Consider the following 15,624-nt stretch of genomic DNA (forward strand, 5'->3'; position numbering starts at 1 on the left):
TACAGGTTTGCTGAAGGAAGCTGCATAATGCTGTATAGGTTTGAGCAGCCGTGGGTAGTTTCAACAAAGTTCTTCCCAGAAAAAAAGATGGGGATGGCTGAAATATCAGACTTGCTGTAAAACTTGCTGTAAAACACTCCTGTTTCCCACTAGAAGAGACTTATAGCTGCTATGTACATGGTCTGGAAAGAACAAGGTGTACTTAGTCTCAGTTTTGGTCTGAATTTGGCACGTGAGTACTTAGACCTCTCAGCCTGCCACCTGATGTAGTTTCACAGCAGGTCATAAAAGAGGAGAGATACAAAACCCACAGCCAGAGAAACCTCTGCACAAAGTCACTGTTAGGTGGAGAGCTGGAAGCTGGAGCACATACTCACCCATGCTCCTGTATGATATTATGCATCTTATGTCAGTAGATGAGATGGGGCAGCTACAGCTGCCACGAGGAATGACAGCCCAGCAGAGCGGCTGTGGCACTGCTTGGGCAGAAGAACTCACCCCAACACAGAGGACTACAAGACAGAAATCAGATCTATCCTTCACACTCCATGTGGGAATTGATGAATCTGCTATTGAGCATTTGCCTGAAATACTGCTACCCTGTCTGTTCTACCCATGTGCTCAGAAAAAATCGTTCTCATAGTCTTAGTGTACAAGCAGAGCTGGAAAAATTTACACAAAGAGGCTGGAGAATGGATATCATAAGTTTGTCTTTATGCTGCCAGGGGATTTCCTTTAAACAGGGAGATTCATTCCCAGATTCCCCTGAGCAAAGCATGACATCTGGAGCAGCTGAAGCATCTGCTTAGTATCCTTTCATATTAACTCAAGCTAAAAAATGGGTTGTTACACTGTCAAACAATATTAATACTCTGCAGTTGTGTGCTATGTTGCTTTTAGGATAGCAGCATATTTTTTCTGAAATATTTTGCATATTATTTACTAAAGTACCCTCAATCAGTGCAGACGTGGTTCTGGGCTCCCATCTGGTTTACACCACTGTAATTTCAATTACTTCATCACAGGAAGTCACTGTTTTATACAACCAAATTAATCAGAACTAAGTCTTGTGTCTCAGCATCTTAGACAAACGAGAGAGTTTGTACATTGAAATTATAATTTGAATTTAATTTAAGGAGGTCAGATTGTTCAATATACCTACTCCCACGAACAGAGAACTCAAAGAAAATTGGTACTATAATATCTCTGAGAACTAGTTGTTACACCTGAATACAAATTATTTTGCAGCAGTAACCCTGCAATTACATGGTTATTGTTGCAGTAAAGGACAATGAGAATTCTTGTATTTCAATCCTCATTGGTTTTGTACAGATTGGATGATCTTCAAATATATAATTTTTTGCAGTATTTTGTTTGAGAAGAGTGATAGCTCTACATATAACAACATGGAAAAAAAAATAACCAGATTAAGCAGGAGAGAGTACTTCTAAGGTATCACATGCCTCTGCCTCTACTGTCTCTGCCCTTGCAAAGGGACCCTCACCCTTCCACAGCATACAGGAAAATGAAACAAGCCTATGTATTTTATGAAGGCTTGTTGGTTGATTTTGATCCACTCTTCTCTATGGCATTCAGAAAATTCGTGAATATTTCTGTGATATTTCTAAAAACATCTAATTTTCTTACAGGTTTTTATGAGTGTGGTTCTTGTGAACCTGCTTTGGGGAATCTGCATTGGTGAAGATCCTGATCAATCCTGAGAGAACATGTTTTAAGTATGAGTTCCCTCTAAACTTAAATCCTTATTTTGCAGTTGTCAAATGCAACAGGAAAGTCCTTGGTGTAACAGGCCTTGTTTTTCCCAGATGAGTACAGGCTTCTGACGAATCACCTTGTTTTTCCTTCCATGGGCAAGGGAAAGAAAGCAGCCTATTTTAAAATGACCTATTATAACATAGCCAAAAGCACAACATGGTAAATCAGTCACCATTTCAAATGTCTGTCTCTGTGAGTCAGTCTTGCCTTTATTGTTCATTTAGAAGCCTCATTGCTGGCAACTTTTCCTATTATTGTCCTTCTGGAAGTACCTGGCAGCAGAAAATGTCAAAAAATGATGCAAGACTGTTAATCTCTATTGTTGGGTGTTTACTGCTTGGGGTCTGTTTTGCTCTAACATCTTGCAACATATAACACCATGTTCAGTATCATGCTTACCTTAAACTGCCTGCTTCCTTTATGGCTCCTCTGCGGCCTTTTCTGTTTTCTGAGAGCAACAGGGTGTTTTAAGACATGCTCTATTTTTTTATTTTATTGCTCTTGGTTCAATATCTCCGTCTCTCTCTCTCTCAATATTTCTTAAATTACTCTGGTTGCTACAGCAACCTTAGGCCTCTGCAGGATATTTCTGCAGGAGATACCTGATATGGCAGAGCTGCTCAGCTCGCTCTTGTGCACAGAGCTCAAGGTGATGCTCAGCACCTCACCTCCTCCACTGGGGCTGGCTGCTTCAGCAGCTGTGATCTGTCCCCCTAGCTGGCTTCAGAAATCAGCTCCCTGCCTTCACTTTTGGCATTTTCAGTTCACAGTAGCACCATTTGCTGTTACAGGAATTCCTAGGCCATTTGGTATCAAATGCTTTGTATCTTAAGTGCGTGTCTTTTCTGTGAAGTGGCCACCTGCTTTCAGCTGCTGCCTCTGTACCCACTGCTTCTTAGGGACATGTCAAGAGCAGGTGCCATCTCATAGACACTGTTGCATATTTTTCAGAAAAAGATACATCACAGCAGTCTTGAGAAGGGTAGGAAATGGGTATGGAGAGAAGAAAAACCACGAGCATGCTCTTTTTTCTAGAAGCAAACAGGCTCACTCCAAAGGTGTCCTTTGAGAGCTCAGGTTTCACCAAGTAAGGGACAGATAAAGGAGGTGAGGTCTGAGCCTGCGTAGGACCATCACAGCCACAGCTTCTGTGTAAGCTGGTGGTTCTTTTGTTCAAGCCAAGTGACAGGCAAGCTGTGGCACAACGTGTGTGACCACTCACCAAGCAGCTGCCCGCACTCCTGGGCACGTGTAGACCTACCTGGTTGTATTATCTGTGCAGACAGACACTGGCACACACCTGGTATATCATCTGGTGCAGGTTCCAAGTACATTGGAAGAGGATAGGTTAGAAATTCTGATGAAATGGGTTTTATTTTAATATTAAAAATTTGCCAAGTAAATTCAGAAGCAGACAATTTTAAATATTCAAACCAAAAATGCTGATCTCTGATCTAAGTAGCTCTTCCTTTGTGACGGCTAGTATGATTCGGATATATCTTTAACTTCTTTTCCTGTACTTAACCTGCACTCTTGGACCTTTATTTAGTTTGGCATGGTATTCCATCTCTGTATTGCAATAATAAACAATCACAAATCTCTGCTGCCCTGATTTTTAAGGAGTTTTTAAGTACCATTTTGCCCAAGCAGCATATTCTTCTATTGACCTCAAAGAGGGTTTCTCTTGAAAATTACTGAATTGAATAAGGACTATGCCATGAAGGACCATGCTGTTCTGCAAGAAGTATTTCTAGCCTCTCTAAAATTAAAGTCATTGTTCTGCATTGGAGGCCAGCAAAATCCTTTGTGTGTTCTTAATGCATGACTACAGAAGCGCCTCACCAGCACTGAGCTGGCATATACTCAGGAATCACTGAAATCAAGATCTAGACAGCTGTTGTTTGACCAGTCACCTGATCAAGTATCAGTTATATTTCACCTTCAGATGTATTACTGTGAGGAATGGTTTCTAATATTTTTAAAATATGATTTTCTCTGACTTTGTGGCTTTGTATTTACCCATATTAAAATTTAAAACCTTGCTATAATCACTATTATAGGAAAGAAAGGTTCTCTACTCAAGTGTAAACAAACCATTAATCTTCTCTGTTTCAGAAAATCCTGTTGAATTGAACAAACATTTCCTCAATGATCATAATTATAGTGTATGTCAGTTTATACAGTCCCAAGAGGATTTAATCTATGTAAAGTGCCTTTAAAATACTGCAATTATTTTAAAGACACAAATAAGCTGAGATTTAAGAACAAGATCACTCTGGTGGACAGTCTAAAGAAGTAGTCTGCTCCTACCTTTTTATTCATTTTTGTTTTCAGGACAGATTTCTAAATTCTGCTAATCTCCACTGGGGATAATTAATTAGTATAATAATTTTTGCTCAATTAATTTTAGTGAATGGATTATAATAGAAATATTTTTAATGAATAGTCAGACAGTTCATACTGGTTGTCAGATGTCTTTAAGAAGGAAAAGGCTACAAAACCTATATTCTTTTACCTTAATCAAGCCAGAAAACCACAAAAGTATTCCCTATTAAACTTTTAACTGTTAAAAATAAGTTGATTCTTACCTTTCCAAAACTCCCTTTCCCAATAGCCCGCAATATTTGGAAGTGGTCAAAGTTAACTGCAAAATAAAGGAGAGAAGAAAAGGAAAATAGTTTGTAGCATGCTAAGTCAGAATCAGAAATCAGACAAGAAAAGAAATTCCCGTGTGTCCAACTAACATCTTTTTACCACGTGGTATTCAATTTTTCTCTTAAAATACCAAATATACTTAATAGCTAGCAAAAAGGAAGTTTGCTTTAAAATGTGCTGCATTCATTTCGTCCATCAGTTCATCTTGCACCAATTCCTCCAGTGCCCACAATCTCCAGAAAGAAACATATCTCTGTCCTAACCAAGTAACGAGACAAGTTAGCATTATGCAGCCATTAGCAAAAACTGCTCAGCATTTTCCAGAAATACTGAGATCTATTAAAAGGACACTGAATAATTCAAGTAAGTAACGACCTCTACCTACAGATACATAATAACATATGGTTAGCATTTTTACAGTAGTCACTCTTCAGAATAATTCCCATATTTTGTTACAGTGATGGAAGCTTGTCCCATGGTGAGCTAGTATGATCAGCCTTTCCAATGTTTTCCACCTTAATGCAATACTTAATTCTAATATTGTAAGACTGTTTCATAAATGTAGCATAAGTTTGTTTTGAGAGATTCCATTTTAGCTTGGCAGTAGCATGGATTTACTTGCACTTCAGGAAACCTGACAGCACAGACTGTCCTAGACACTGAAGTGCTTTGCTGTGAGGGTGAGTGAGATTTCATTTCTCAGAAATGCCATTACTGTTGGTGTTACATGAGTTTAAACACAGCATGACCTTCAAATCTTCATTGGTAGATCTAGTTTAAAAAAACTCCAACAACATCCTGAACAAAATTGATGCAAAGCCACTGAAATACAAACACGACAATGTGTGATACAGTTTTTACAGTCACTTCTCAGAAAAGAATCACACTTAGAGCTAAATTCAGTGAACCAGAGATGACAAAGTTCAGTGCAACTTAACAGGATTTTTTTAAATTAAAACTTTCTTATGTTCCTGGATTTGGCCATGGACCTTCACCTATGTGCCTGTCATTGATGTAACAGTAACTGGCAAAACTGTGGACACAGACTGTCACTGGAAAAAATCATGGAACCGTAGAATGGTTTGGGTTGGAAGGGATCTTAAAGATATCTCATTCCAACCCTGCTGCCATGGGCAGGGACACCTTCCCCTAGACCAGTTTCTCAAAGTCCATCCAACCTGGCCTTGAACACTTCCAGGGATGGGGCAGCCCCAGCTTCTCTGAGCAACCTCTTCCAGGTCCACCCAAAAATGTGGTAACAAGAATAACTACAATGAAAATGGACTCACATAAAGATGAAGGAGAAAATCCTATAAAACTCATAATACTTCAAGTATTTGCCAAAAAATTATACCATGTCAAGCTAAGCTTTGCATAGAAAATTGAAAGGTTGATAGCTATCAAGCCTCTAAAAAGGGTTAATATCTTACTTTCCCTGTTGCAATAATATCTCATTTACACTACTAACACCACAAAGCATTTGTTTATTTATGCTTGCTTACGCTGCCTTTGAGGAAACATGGTTGCTCCTTTCATTAGTGCAGCTATAGCAACCACCTTCCTGGTAATTGCTGCAGACAAATCAAACCCAGAGCTGACAGAGCTGAGAGCAGCAGACTCTAGTCTACAGGAAACAAAGATGGTGAGTATAGCAGCTTTAGAATTTGGATACTGAAATAAAAATGCAAAACTTTACAAAGGATATATAAGCTGCTTGGAAACTGAAAATCAGGAAAAAATTATTTGTGCTGAATCCTGTAAGATTTAGGGTTACCCAGATGTTTGAGAATCGAGATTGTCTGTCAGCAACCTGCAGCTGGGAACTGTGCTGACAGTTTTTACCAGCAGGGCACTCTCTTGTAGCTCTCACTGGCTGGTACTGGTCCGATGAAGAAGATAGCCAGTTTAGCAAAACCCCTTTCCACATAAACTTACATCCATTTAAATCCTGTTCCCACCTGTCATCCCTCCCAAGTGCATGACTGGGCTGTCTAAGATGATCATTAATTTAGGTAGGAATTCAAAACAGTGTTGAAAATATCCTAAACAACATGTTAATGTCATTAATTGCTTTGATGGGAAAAAATCATCCAAAAATTCAGCACAGCATGCTGGTGTTTTCTGTGTCACTCCTGTGTTTTCAAACTTTCTCGTGTTTCCTGCTTATTTTGCTAAATTTTTTAACAAGAACATTCCTTTAAAAAAGCTTATTTTGAATTTGTTCTTTACCTTGCAGACATTCAGCTGAGTCCAGTTCCCAAAACAAGTGAAAAATTGTTGCAACAGTCTGTAATTATCTCAATTTGAGTCAAGCCACATTTCAGTAATACTTGACTATATTATATTCTGAAACCTGACATGTTTTGAAATACATCAGTTTGAAAAATTATTCTGTTTTTGTAAAACTAAGATTAAGCATTTATCTTTAGCTATGAAAAGGACATTTTTTATTGTCCATATAACTTCTATTCTAGTTCTCTGTACTTCCTTCTTTCCCCTGTTTGTTGCTCTGAATGACTAGAAAAACTTAATTTTTAAATTGGATTTAATTTAAATTGCACTTCCATAAGAATGAAATTATTAAATGAGGCACAAGACCATGGAATTGAAGATGGATTATTAGTAAGGTAAATAAGTGGTTAAAAATCATAGCCACAACAGCTGATCAAATTTTCTTAATTTCTGTGCTTAACTTGGATAGAAAGTGGGATGTTACATTTTCATATCTTCATTAAGAAAAAAAAGATTATTTTCTTTCTGTAGCTAACAGTGCCATAAGCCTTATTTAAATTAAGGTACAATGATTGTAACACATTTTTTGAAGAGAAAATAAAGACAATTTTAAATGACTGAGGAAATATGTAAACATGCCTGAACCTGCATCTAAAATGAGCAAGCCACTTGCAGCCATTGTGGTTCTCTGGAAAACAATAATTCACTAAAGTGAGACAACTCAGTCTCTTTTGATCATTCAAACATACAACATTGCAGATTCACAAACTGAGGAAGTTCCTCTCTTGGGATATTAGGAAAGAATAACAAATGGGCTACCTTGCAGCTGAGACCAATACTGAACTCATTGAGTAAAACTAAGATGCTTTAAGCAACAGTCCCATCTAGAACAGAGCAGCACAGCTCTGAAAATAGTGAAGGCTTGAGCTAAGTTCACTGCCACCTTGCTACTACATTAGCCAAACACCTCAGGTGTTTTCCTCAAATGTTTTTATTTTCACCGTCTCAAAACTTTTGTCTAATTTTGTTCCTCTAAAGTTTTTTTTCAGGTTCTATATGTGCTTTTTTGTCCTTATTTTTGGTGCAAATTCAATGCCAAAATATCACCACTTACTCTGAGAAGAATTACAGCTCATCATGACCTCTGTCACTTCCAATGTTGAAAATATCATCAAGGTCAGACACTGCCATTTCCTCTGTGCAATGAGGAGACCACAAGTGTTAAATTCTTGTCCTCCATAACATGGCATGTGTAGTTCTTTTGGTGCCTGGTTTTACAGCTAATGACATTTTTCTAGTGCAAAGCCCCACTGAGATAATGGTGTGGCTGGTAGAAGGACATTTTCTTCTGTATCAGTAATATGAGTATTACTCTTTTGAAAATAGCTTTCTTTGTACCTTTTACTCAAGAGAAAAAAATATATTTTCCAACTCTTTGAGCACCTTCATTTTTATACCACACCATACTTTGGAGGTCTTATACATCAGCTCTGAATTTGAGTCTAAGAATATGAACAGTTTTCAGAAAACAAAATTTGTTTGTATTGTCTTCAGGTAATTTTTCGTACAAGTATACCCACAGAATGAAACTTACTAACAACACTATGAGAGACTTTCTTTCCAGGTTCTTTGATTTCCACCAGTTTGGAAAAACCAAGTATTATAATCTCTCCTACTACATCTCCCACCTTCATCCCTTAAAAAGCCACCGTTAATTCAAAACTAAGAAGGAATATGGAATAAATCAGATATTTTGCTAACTAAGAAACAAAATAGATCAGCATTTATGACATCTGTTTCATGTTACAGTATCAGAGCAATGGATGCACGTTAATTTCAGCAACGTGCTGTATATATACATATAAATATTTTGTTGCTTTCCATTTAGTCATACTCAAATAAACCTTAAATTCATTCCATTGCACAGACTTGACTCTCTATTAACAACTTTTAGCACAAGTGTACTTTACTTGGATTAGAATCATAGTTTCGAATTAGCCCCATGTAGAGTAGATTGATCTTGAACAAATAAAAGCCAGATGATGGTAACAGGAATCACAACTGAATTAAAGGTTTCATCCTGCTTGCCATGAAAAACAAAAAAACGTGGTCCTAACCATTACAGATACCTGGTCAAATATATTAGTGTAGTCAAAAATGATCAGGAATATCTAGAAGGATGGTGCAGTGGTTTGTGACTGAATTATACACAGGAACCCCTCTACTGCCACAGTCTTCTCATGTGAGCTTAGACAAGTGCTCCAATATTTTCTGCCACTGTCTGTAGAAAAAAAGAATGATTCCATCACCAAGCAGCTGTAAAATTAGGTATAGGGAATATCTTAGAGCTCAGACACACAAAGAATTGGGAGAGTAGTAAGAGCCAATTCAGGTAATAGTGCTTTATAAAAGCACTGTGAAGAATGAAAGCCATTTTTAAAGTGTGAGAAGTCTTCACCACTGTGGAAGCGGAGGTACAGAAATCAGTAGACTGATTCAAACCCCACACATCATGTTGTGGTGGAGCTGAGAACAGAACCTGGCTTCCACTTCATACCGCACATTCTCAGGCACCTCTTCCGAACTGCATGAGCCCTGATGGAGCAGATATTTGGTATAAAACTTTCTAGTGAAAGATAAAATAAATATTTCTTGCTCCACTGCTCCCTGAGGATAAAGTATACTTTGGGGAAAATATTCACATCACAGACTAATGGGTTTTACAACCACCCAGCAAAAACACTGGATAGTTGTAGTGGAAATGCCTATTCTTTTTTTAATCAGCACTATATACATAATGATATATGTTAAAACAACAAAGTATTTTATAAGCATTCACCTCTGCTGCATTATTCACAAATGCTATGTTTACTTGAACCAAAAAAAGTTACATCAACAACAGACCATTATGTATTATGTATTTGATTTATGATCTCACAAAGGAACATAACATTTTTACCCTTTCGCTTGTAGTTTTACTGGTTTAAAATATTCTCATGTCACACATCATTTGTTCAGGCACAGATTACATTTAACTAAAGAGGCAATATGAATATTGGGTGGATTCTAGATAGAGCTGACATCTGTTTTGTCACTGCAGCTGAGGAATATTTGCTGCATATATATGTGATTAGTCCAAATACACTCAATAACCATTACCTGAAAGAACTTTGTTTCTTCTAGAGAAAATATTCAATCGAATGTGGCCAAAGCACAGGCATACACATGCTCTGCAGAATAAAAAAAATGTAGAGGCCTTTCTGGAAGAACTTGATAAGCTAAATACAAACTCTCCTTCCCTGGATGAGTCCCACTGATTTATTTGGACCGTCTGGGAGTAGCCAAAACCAGAACACGAGGACTAAGGCATTAGGAGGTGTACAGTAAAGCCATATTTTTAACACGAGCATTTCAACACGTCGAGCTTCATTCTAACTGATCTCAAGAGAAAACAGAAACAAGGAGATATGGGCATTAGCCAAGAAAATAGATTTTTATTTAAGTCTGAGCACTGTCTTGCAGGTCTGTTTTGGGGTGGTTTAATGCTTCCTGTTTCTGTGAATCAGGAAAACAGAATAATAATTAAATCGAATTTCCTTCTAGATTTGGCTTGTATAGTTTGATCTGAGACTCATTGGATAGCACTGCTATTAGGATTTCAGACTAGTTCTGCCATCTTCTTTCTGTGTCTGTCTACTTTTCAGATGTTCCAGCCTTCTGTAGGGAGAGTCACAGGCTGTGCTGACAGAACCTCAACAAATCTTAGCAGCCATCAGATCTTGTTAAAATTTTTACTGTCCTTCCACACAAAACACATAAGATGAGTAACCAAGTAGACACAGTCATATATATTCAATAGTCGTAATAAAACCCCCTGCTTGAATGGTCATAGATAGGACAAACATGAACAGTGCCTAAAAATTAAGTAAAGGGTCATAAAATGGTTTGGGTAGTCATAAGGAGTCACATTCCATCATGCTCTGTTCACGGTAAGTGCATTAGTGAAGAAAGACACTTCTTAAATTAAGGCAGAAATTAATTTCTGCTGACAGAATGATAAAGCCAGGCACATCTTTGAAGTGAACAGAGTACAAATCTGCATAGCTTCATAGGTTTCTGAGTAAAATGGGACATTGCTATACATTATTTGACTGGGAAACTTACTAGCTAGAAAGAGATACATAACAAAAAAGAAGTTTCAGAGCTGGTTTTATCTCACTAATGATGAATCATGATATTTAGGGGCTTTGTATTTAAATTGCATCACAATGTCTCAATTCTTCATGATTAATGAATGTTTTAGTCTCAATATAAACTAATTATGTTAATTTTTTAATAATTATTCAGACTTTATTTGCAATTAGAAAGAATTTAAGATCTTTGTATGCATGCCAAACAAATTTTATTTAAAATTCGGCTAATTTTGTTTTGAACTTTACAATGCATTTCAGTCTTATCATGTTTGCATACTTCACTTTCTTCAGTCAAAATGAAACATTCCTGTATTATCAAAAGACTTTCATTTCAGAACTCTTGACTGATCCATAGTGGCTTTTTCAGAACAGCTTATTTCTGTGTTTTGCTTCCTTGTGAAGCCACCTGCAGGATGGGATCGTTGGCTGGGCTACATCTCCCTTTCATGGGTGTCCTCACAGCACTTGCATGGTCTGTGCTTTGTTCCCTCTGAGCTGGTGGCCTGTTGGGCTACAGGAGTTGTAAACAGGTACAAGATTTGGATCGACAGAAGGGGATACAAGAATCTGATTCCAATACCTTTGAAGAAGCGTCATATCACAGAAATGTAGTCCAGCTTTGAACTGTGCCAGAAGGAAATCTGGAAAGGTAAACTTGAATTCCATTCAAACTTTCAAAACCAGCTTTGTTTTCCCAGCATAAGGCTTAATTTTTGTCAAGCAAAATAACAGCATTTTGATTTGGCAACAAGTTTAATTATTCATTAAAATTGTTTTCAGAGGAAAGGTCTGATTCAAAAAAAAAAAAGAAAACAGGGTGACAGAGTTTCTTGTTATCTTCCATCTATGTCACATTTCAAACAAAACATAGGGGAAGAAACCTTTTCCCTTCTTAAAGTGGGGAGAAAACCTCAGTACCAGGGTGTTAGAAAACCAACAATGTGATTTTATTAGAAAACCAACAATGTGATTTTATTTATACCTTTCTTATTTCTATATTCTATCAATAAATAACTGATACCATAGATAAAAGAGTAGGCTAAAGAACATCTGCTGTGATGCATTACAGACATTCTGATTTCCTTATGTCAATCCTCCTACAATGCAGTACTTCACATGCAATTTAGCTACACATTTGATGAAATTCACAGAGTATTTAGACCATGCATGGTTTGTTCATCAAAAGCAGTGCCAGCATCATGGGGTTCTACACTGTAATTAGTGAAATCCACCTCACATCACATCATTAAAGAGAGTGGGGTTTTCCCTAAATGGCTGGGGAGTTTTCTGAATGTGTTAGTTGAAATGAATACTGGAAAGAACTACAACAGCCTACCATTTTTCAAAAGGCTATAAAAACAGACTAGAAGAATTTGGTGAATCAGCTAATAATTTACACTGTTAGAGAAACAGGCATGTGTTGCCAGAACCAGAAGTAACATTGAAATTCTAAAGAAAATTAGCATTTGAAAGTTACCAAGCTGCTAAGCAAAAAAGATACTAGGACTGATTCTCAAACTCTTCTTCCCTTTAAATTCTGTAAAAGAACATAATTGTATTTCTAATGCTATTCTGTAAAAGCTGCAAAAAAAAACCAACATGAGATTTTGCATTCACAAGGGAACTGCCACTCCTTGGTAAAGAAGAATCTGTTTGAACCCAGGATCAAATGAAAATTTCTCTCCAGAGCTGCTTACCCCCAATAAGCCAAATTAAAATGATACTGCCATTAAATACATCTATTCTGAAAAATATATCAGGCAGCTACCTGAAGCCTGTAAAACAAAGTTTGCTCCTTTGACAAGTAGAACAGGCTGCAAATCATTACAACTTTTCTCTGAGGGAAGTTTAAACCGAAACTCCTCAGTGCCATCCCACAGTCTCCAGACCTTGTCTGAGAAGTTAGAGGTCTATCACCAAACCGAAAATCAAGAAAAGACATCTGATGTTTTTAGGGATGTCAGTGTCAACTTCCATGAGTCACTGGGAAGGATTTGTCTGCCAGCCACTGAAGTCAGCACAGAGCATTACAGCTGTAAACTGCAGCAGGATTTTGATCTAAGAGCACAGTTATTAGCTTTTGCCCAAAGTCGACTGAAAGGTTGCCCTGTGGTAGCCTTAGTAAGAGCTTCACCAGAAGCACCAATGACTCCAGGGGTTGCTGTTATTTTTATCCTGTCAAAAAAAAAAAAAATTGTTGCTCTGTGGAAGGTGTGGGGATGTTTAGCTGCTGCTTTGCTCCACAAGAATTTTAACACAGATTGGATGAAATTAGCTATTCTTTCTGAAGGATTGAGCACAAATAGGTGTTTACTAGCAAAGATTAATTGTACTGATCAGAAGATCTCTTGTGACTTCATATCTCTCCTGCAGTGTTTCTTGGGATCATTAGATTAAAAAATAAAGTTACTTTTCTTGTCTTTATGCCTCTTTAAAACTAGTCCACATTTTTACCATAACAATTCCTAATTGGAGATTTTTGTGTGCTGCCCCTGTCTTCAGACAGGTTACTCTGTTTCAGAGGCATACAGCAGTACTCTCAGGTGGCTGGGGAAAAAAAAGAGCAATTGAAAAGCCAATTCTTGCCTGTGATGCTTTGTGTGAGCATATGCAGGAAGAGGTGAGAGGAAAAACTATTCTTTAAAATAAATAATCTCTGTCTGAAGGATACAAAGCAATATGAAAGTTCTGTTCTTTTGAGTAAGGATGTGATATCAGCTCCAATGAAAGCAAACAGAAAGTTACCTAGTTTTGGAGTCTTTCTCATCTTTTTGCTTTGTGCCTTCTTTCCATTTTTCCTCTTTTTTATTGGAGAAGGAAGCAAAAGAACTACAAAATCAAAAGGTCTTCACTCATCTCAGCTGAAATGAAAAATTTCTGAGTATTGATTCCTGATGGTTTCTGCTTCACTATTATTGCTGTCTGTGTCCATATAGAGTATGTGCATTTCTGATACTTTTCTTCTGAAACGAGAACATTTCAAGAAATTCTACTTCTCATTTTCCTTTTGGCTTTACACAGGAAAGACTTCTATTTTAGGCTGTATTTTCATGCAGCCTAATAATGAGAGGAAGTAGACAATATTTATATTTCCCAACATCAGAAACATATGCTTTAGGCCCTATACCATACCAAATTTCTCTCAAAGATCACCTCACTGACACTGTATTTTAGCCCTTTATGATCCTTTTCATATGATGTTATGACAAGAGCACATGATCATCCAGGTAAAAAACTTGTTCTTTGAAAAACTGAGAAGAAAATGAGGCAGTCACAAAGACACCATGTCTGGCACGCTGCAGACAGCAGGAACAGAGGAGATCAAGAGCACCCCTTTTGATGGCAGTATGGATGTTTAGACTGGATTAAGCTGATTGTGGCACCTTATTATACACCTACAGTGCTGATTTGGTTGGAAGTCAAGTTTCAAGGGCAGTGCAATGAGATGGTCACCTTCACAGGGAAGTTACAGTGCTTATTAGTACAGAATTTATGTATTTTACTTTAACAGGAATTGTTTTATATCACAGTAGAGATCAAACTCTGATCCCTGCCATGTCAATATATACTGACAGCAATATTTGCATTTTTCCTCACACATAAGTGAGCACAGGCAATAAAGATAAAGAAAAATTCAAAATTACCTGCTCAGCAGGTCTTTTGACTTTGTTGGCGATTCCAAGAAGGCAACCAATTAACTTGATGCAAATAAGTAGGAATAATAATAAGCAACCTATGTCAGAAGATTTACGCTAATACAGACTAAAGTTCAATTACTATTATTTGAAGGCAAAGTTAATAATTTAAATTAATTAATTTTAAATTGTTTCTTATTAAAAAACAAAAGGAAGGTCAAATATTGCTATCAGAGCTTGGCAGAAGATACAAGGAACATGAAATGTGTGTTATCATTGCAAAAAGTCAGCTGGACAATCTAGTAGGGATCAAGGCCAAATTCATAGCATGTCCTCAGCAGTGCAGTACAAAAGAATGACTATCTGTTTAATGTCACCACAGATGATGTGAGCAGCAAAAAAATTAGCACAGACAATGATATGTTTTAGTTGTCTTTTTTTTGGGATAATGGAAGATCTTCAGAAATCCTGATGACGACTAATGGTACAGGCAATTACCAAGGTGAAGCTCCCTCGACAAATACCTAAGATTTGAAACAGCAGCAGCTGAGACAGCTTAAAAGGAAAAAGAGACAAAATATGACAGTGGCAAGCATGAATGGAGGATAACACTGCAAAAAGTCAATTAAATTTATAATAATTCCTATCCCAAGATATCATCAACTGAAAGGCAAGTTCAGAAAGGGATAGAACTAGCACATAGTGAAGGCACAAAGTGGGAAAGACTCAGACTGTGACTAAGAAGAGAGATACGTGCAGAGCTGACTCTGCAGGGTAACCACAAATGACACTCTTTCAATGCTACTTCCATGCCCATGGAGGTGGAGGGTCACTGATCTGATCAGTCTGAAAATGTGATACCATGGACAGAGAGCGAGAATTTGAATGCTTATGATGGGCTGTCAGCCTAGATGGTCTTGATTGTGTGGGTCAATTTAGTGTAATCCTTCAGCAGCATAATTTTAAAGCAGACCTTTTCAACATCTCATTACCCTCTGTTATGATGTCTGGTTAAACATCCATCAGCTGAGCTTAAAAAACCCCAAACAATTGGACTCCAAAGACATGGGCTTTTACTGTTAGATTTAACAGAAAAGTGAAAGGAATTTGGAGTGCCAAATCTACCACTCTTT

At 37.4% G+C, this 15,624-nt stretch overlaps 1 protein-coding gene across 1 annotated transcript in view; it reads right to left on the reverse strand.

Annotated features, from left to right (window-relative positions):
* Positions 1-15,624, reverse strand: part of STK32B (serine/threonine kinase 32B) — a 164,378-nt gene that overhangs the window by 131,408 nt on the left and 17,346 nt on the right. The window contains exon 2 of the mRNA XM_048304965.1: positions 4,365-4,420. Coding sequence (XP_048160922.1) covers positions 4,365-4,420 — 56 coding nt within the window. The remainder of the gene's footprint in view (positions 1-4,364; positions 4,421-15,624) is intronic.

This window comes from Corvus hawaiiensis, chromosome 5 (assembly GCF_020740725.1).
Source record: "Corvus hawaiiensis isolate bCorHaw1 chromosome 5, bCorHaw1.pri.cur, whole genome shotgun sequence".
NCBI lineage: Eukaryota > Metazoa > Chordata > Aves > Passeriformes > Corvidae > Corvus > Corvus hawaiiensis.